Genomic DNA, 6,000 nt, shown 5'->3' with positions numbered 1-6,000 from the left:
CATGTTGAAAGCTCTTAAGAAATTAGAAGCTCATGTTGCATTCTTTGAGGTACATTTTATGGTTATGGCTCATGCTACACTGGATGAGGTACGTTTTATGGTACAAATTCAATGCCTCATTAAATACAAGTATACGTCATGACCCTATATTGTGAGACATATTGTATGATGCACATTGTGTAGTACACACATTGAAAGATCTAAAAAATAAACTCCACCATGAAGACCTCTCCTAGATTGGCATATACATGGCTCACTTTGCATCATTGGTCTTTGTGGTTTTGACATGAATCATGCATTGGCGACAACACTACAATGTAGCATTCTTGGGGCATTTGTTAAGTTGGCGATTCATGATTGTTAAGAAGCAAAGATGATGTGAGCTTCATACCAAGACAAACAAATGAAGAGCAATTTGCATCATTGGTCTTTGTTGGTTTTGACGTGAATCATGCATTGGCGACAAAACTACAATGTAGCATTCTTGGGGCATTTGTTAAGTTGGTGATTCATGATTGTTAAGAAGCAAAGATGATGTGAGCTTCATACCAAGACAAACAAATGAAGAGCAATTATCATATTTTCAAAGGAGAGCTTAGACGTGCATGACTACTTCAATATTGTGTAGAGTGGCTTTAGGCAACTACTTGTGCCTTAGCTAGCAATAAATTTTCCATGACATTGGTGAGCTACTTGTAAGAAATTTTTTTGTCCATTTGCTCTTTTGAAGACATATCCAAGTAAAGTTAAAGAGCACGATACATTGATAATTAGATGACCAACACTTTCTTAAATGTAATTATTGCATGCTGAACATCAACAATTCTAAGTTTAGAAGAAATGTGCATTGCTCATCGAAGTACTCTTGTTTCTTGTGGGGGGCGTTCATAGTGAACCAACTCTACTTGGCCCATTACTTGTCGTTGCTTATTCTTAGCTTGTATAGCTACTTGTTCATAATTGACAATCTTGTGCCTTGGAGCAAGTTCCTGTGATAGCATGCATGTTGCATGTGAATGTGTTGTAATTATACTTTTCTAATATTTAATTGAATATCAATATGAACCCAAAAGAGTAATAGAGATTACACAAAAGTTTTTACCTTTTAGCATGAGCTACCATCCAAGAAGACTGTTCGAGAGAAGACCTAAACTAATTGTTTTGTAGAAATATAGCTTCTATCAACACTCCTTATTACGCATTATCAGCAACAAATAAAATTGTTTTGTAGAAAAATACAACTTCTATCAAGGCTCCTTAAAAATTTGGAGGGATTTTTCACCAAATTACACGTATTTTTCATTTTTCAAACTAAAAGTTTTGCGAAAGTTGAAGGTTTAAAACCTCCAGTAAAATTCGATAGGTTTTGGGAGACGTTCACGATTCGTTTTACACAAAGGCTTGGTCCTTTTCTGAACAGATTACGCTCCAATGAAATAATGGAAGCGCACGGCACCGGTAAAATTATAGTATTGTCAGGAAGAATGGCAGTCCGTGATCACGCTTTTACAAATTGGCCACAATGAACCCATGACTGTTTTCCTGCTTGAAGCTATCGGCCACATGGGCGACCACACCTGCACCTTCAAAGTGCAGCCACTGAGATTTGACCTGCAGAATGTTGCAAGCTTTTCATCGCAAGCTCCAGCACTGGCAAACATCATCATCAAATTACAGATCGAATGACAGCTCTTACGTGGATGTGATCGTGTGCCAGGAATGGCCATAACGCTTCATGAAAGCTCACGTCAACTTTAACCCATGCAACTTGCTGCAGCCCTCTTATCATCTCCTCTGCAGTTAGCAATCAACCAGAGAAGCAGTGTGTACAAGTATTATATATCTATGCATAACAGCTCCCTACTGTACCAGGTTCAACACGTTTATATCTATGCACCCAACCTCCCTAATGCTCAAGATCATCGGATGCAGCTTTACCTTCCATTTGATCGTAGTAGTACGCCATTGCCATCTTACCCTTCGGTGCTGTTTGAGCAGCCTCTTTGGCTCCGGCAGATTCTTGATGAAATGATGGCATCTCCATGTGTACTGGGGGAGAGTAGGTCACACTGACAACATGTTTGTATCCATTCATTGACTCACGAGGGGGCTGCCGGACATAAGATTTATGTTCAACTACAAACACAAGGAAAAGCAGCTGGAAGCAGGCAAAATAGAAAATCCCCGTTCTTAGTAAAAGAACAATGCAATATAGCAAGGATAAACACGAAAAGCAAGGAAATGAGAAAAACACACTCCTCTATAGAACCACAAGAACACATTTTGATGCAACACCTGATTTTATCATAATATGCGCATGTGCATTTCAAAATCATGCATACACTAGGTAGCCTCTAGTTACTAGAGAGGCTTGTACAAATACCATCCTGCAGTGTATAGCAGAGCCTAAGGATTTATTGTGGAAGAACACTGTTACAACAAATGTGTCACACTATAACAAAGTGTTACTCCTCATACTCGTACTATACTTGTTCATGCTTTGGTGAGAAGCTCCTAAGGCCCTTCAAGCCACTCATGGAAGTGCAATTTTCCAAAAGACAATCCACGGTTTTCTTTCACAGATTTTAGGAGATTCCACCACCACCACCCTTTCACGAACTCTTGAACACAAGCAGCCATTTAGAAATCATAGCAAGGGTTTATTCCATAGTTCCCAAGAAAGGGACCCCCCGGAACAAGGGGGAACGGAACGCCCAAAGTTAGGGAACGGGAACGGAGGGAACTATATATATATATATATATATATATATATATATATATATATAGAGAGAGAGAGAGAGAGAGAGAGAGAGAATCAACACTTAAAACTAGAGATATCAACCATACTTCGTAAAATTAGAGGCATAATAATAAAGATTCAAAACATTGTAATCAACAATGTTGCATAAGTCCAACAAGTGTGCATTGCAAAGACACAAAATATGCACTAAACTTTAAAGTCTAAAGATCCAAGTTCCAAGTCAATAAAGTTCCAAGAGGCTAGCCACTAATTGTTCTCATTCATGGAAGATGGCTCCACTGTGTCTGAATGCTCATCCTGCTAAACAACATCCTGGCCATCACCATCACCATCACCATCATCTTTTTTCCAACATATAAAAGAATTAGCCTTTGCAACTGATGTACGAGCTAGCAAGCAGAGATTGGAGCTCACATAAACTAGGTCATTCATCTTCATTGTACCAAGACAATTTCTCTTCTTCGAGTGAATATGTTGGTACAATTTCTCTTCTTCGAGTGAATATGATTGAATGAACTCCATAGTTGCTCTAAACAAGAAGAGCTAATTTTTTGGCTAAGAATATGAATAGCCAAACTCTGCAACTTTGGAGCTTCTACCTCGTAGTCCTCCCACCATAAAGCAACCCTAATATTTGTCGTGTCCTCTAATGCATCCTCTATACCAAACATCGATGCCTAATGTTTGCTGATACACAAAGAATTGATTTTTAATTTTGCGATGCATTTCACGGCTAGGATAAAACCTTGAAAGCAATGTGTTCCAAGCCTTGACCACCTCAAGGTCTCTTTCTTACATCTTTCCTTGAAACTCAGGATCAAGCACATGCTGCGGCATGCATAGAAGAGTCGTACTCATTCCATCTGCTGATGCATAGCTCCTTGATCTGCTCATACCTATCTGCATTTGGTTCCAAACTCTCCAACCTCTCAATCATGCGATCCATACCTTCATAGATCTTCCCAATGCATGGATCCATGCCATCTGTAAGCCTCAACATGTGCATAATAGGATCAACCATTTGGTTGGTGTGATTAACCTCATCACAAAAATCTCTATCAAAGACATATGCATTACATAACACAGCAATAGCAGTGGCAGCCCCAATCCAATTTTCATACTCATCATTGGCAAATAGCTCCCTGATTGCACCTTTGCAATAGTGCAATCGACCAAGCATAAGAAAGTTATATGCAAATCGTGTATCCAAGTATTTGAGAAGTTCTTTGTCACTTCTCTTGCGAAACTAAGCTTGCAAGTACTGATGATTATATATAAATGTGACAATCTTATTGCCTTTTGCAACAAGAGATATAATCCATGGCAAGTCACCAATATCCTTCAACAAATTATTCAAGCAATAAGCCATGCATGGACTAAAGGTGATATGTGAATACATTGCCTTTGAATGTTTCCTGCTGCCTTGTTTATAGGTTCACCATCTGCCACAAACTACACTACATTTTCTGCCCCAACAACTTGCACTGCCTTGCACCACTTGGATGCCAATATATATGCACTCTTTCCAGTTTCTGAAGCATCGTGACTACCAATGAGGTATACATGTCCACGAGAATATACAACAACACCATGTATGGACCTATGGCGTGTGTCACTCCATCCATCTACTATCAATGTCACTCCATTTCTTACCCATGGATTGCGAATATTCACTATTGTAATCTCTATGACTACTTTTTCCTTCTAAAGCAATGTAGTCCTAATAGTTTCTAATGAAGAGGGACTTACATGTGGGTCCATACTCTGCAATCTTTGTCACCATAATTAAAAAATAAGGTGACTTGGCTGATTTCAATGCAATATGGTCATGGTAGAAAAAGCGTGCCACGGCCCACTACTGCATCTATTTCCTCTTTTTCCTTTGGTTCCCATGAAGTGTGCAATTAACTCTATCTAACACCATGACCTACGGCCATCGATGGCCCACGAGAATGCTACGTAGCCACTAATCCTAGTGGTCTTCTGCGTGAAGCACCACGCCTTGCTGGCCTTGGAGTCCATGTTGTTGGATCCATTGCTATGTTTGGTGTCCTCCTGCCATGTGAATTCCCCATAGAAGTGGCTATGCGGTCAAGTAACTCCTGCCTTTTCTCAATTGATACATTGGTACAAAAATACACTTCTTTCCCCTCATGTAGAAGATGGGCTCTCACTTTATTAGCCCCACTAGTGTGAGCATAAAAGCAAAGTTTGCATTTCCAAGGGCAAGCTCCTCCACCTCCCAATGGCACCCCTACATCTACCACATCCCACCATGACCAAGTAGTGCTTCGACTTCGTCCAGTTGTTGACGAAGTACCTGCTGAGGATGATGAAGATCCCATAGATGTCAATGCTGCCATCTAGATAAAAGTGACAAATAATCAATAAAGTTCAATGAAATTGCAGAAATTTGCAGCCAAAATTTCAACATGCATGTGTTAAATGTTTGCTAAAAATGCCCGAACTTTGGTGTTACTTCAACCTGCATTCCTTTTATTGAAAATGCCACAAATTTGGGATATTCCAACCTGCATTCTCTTGTTGACAATGCCCTAAAATTTGGGGCAATGATTGATTCAAAATGGCCCAAATTTGGGGGCTCTTTCAGATCCTGGGATCCCAATGCCCCAAAATTTGGGGACATTGTAGCCAAATTTGGGCCCCAATCATTGTTGAGAAAGCCCCAAATTTTAGGGCAACTACCAACAACTGATCCAAAATGCCCCAAATTTGGAAAAGGTTACAACCTCAATCATAGATGCTTCAAATTGGGGCAAATCTCTGTTGAATCACCCCTAAATTTGGAGCAAAGATTGATCTAGGGAGAGAGAGAGAGAGTCTTCATTGCTCAATTTGCACAATGAGAGAGAGAGAGAGAGAGGTGGGTAGCTTGCAGGCGATGGTTGACCTATAACACATTGAGGGCAAACAGTCCAACACAGAGATCGCGGGTGACGGGACGAACGACATGCAAGACACACTAAGGGCAGAGTCCAGATAGTCCGACAAGGAGATCGCAGGCAATGGTGTCGGAGGAGTTTAATTTGAAAGGTCGTATCCACCGAGGATTAGAGATAGAAGGAAGTAGAGAATAGAATATAGAAGATAACAAAAAGAATAGGCAAGAGATACACAACAAGATAAAGACAAAGCTCAATGAATCAAGGCACTATGTATTGATAAAACCTGTGAAGATAAACAAAATCCTTGTCTGGGGTTACTCGGAAGCAATCTTC

General features: G+C 40.0%; 1 protein-coding gene across 2 annotated transcripts in view; it reads right to left on the bottom strand.

Annotated features, from left to right (window-relative positions):
- Window positions 1–1,171: 1,171 nt before the first annotated feature.
- The window catches only part of LOC148018914 (Hydrolase-like protein family), a 64,959-nt gene continuing 60,130 nt past the window's right edge, over window positions 1,172–6,000 (bottom strand). For both annotated transcript variants that reach the window (XM_087701402.1, XM_087701401.1), the window contains 3 exons: window positions 1,939–2,110; window positions 1,697–1,794; window positions 1,172–1,611 (listed from right to left, as the gene is read on the bottom strand). In XM_087701402.1, coding sequence (XP_087557528.1) covers window positions 1,507–1,611; window positions 1,697–1,794; window positions 1,939–2,110 — 375 coding nt within the window. In that variant the 3' untranslated portion in view covers window positions 1,172–1,506. The remainder of the gene's footprint in view (window positions 1,612–1,696; window positions 1,795–1,938; window positions 2,111–6,000) is intronic.

Source organism: Lygodium microphyllum, chromosome 20 (genome assembly GCF_053477565.2).
Source record: "Lygodium microphyllum isolate KBCC chromosome 20, Lygodium_microphyllum_v1.1.10, whole genome shotgun sequence".
NCBI lineage: Eukaryota > Viridiplantae > Streptophyta > Polypodiopsida > Schizaeales > Lygodiaceae > Lygodium > Lygodium microphyllum.
Note: the sequence above shows the minus strand (reverse complement) of the source record. Positions and strands in the feature narration are given on the sequence as shown.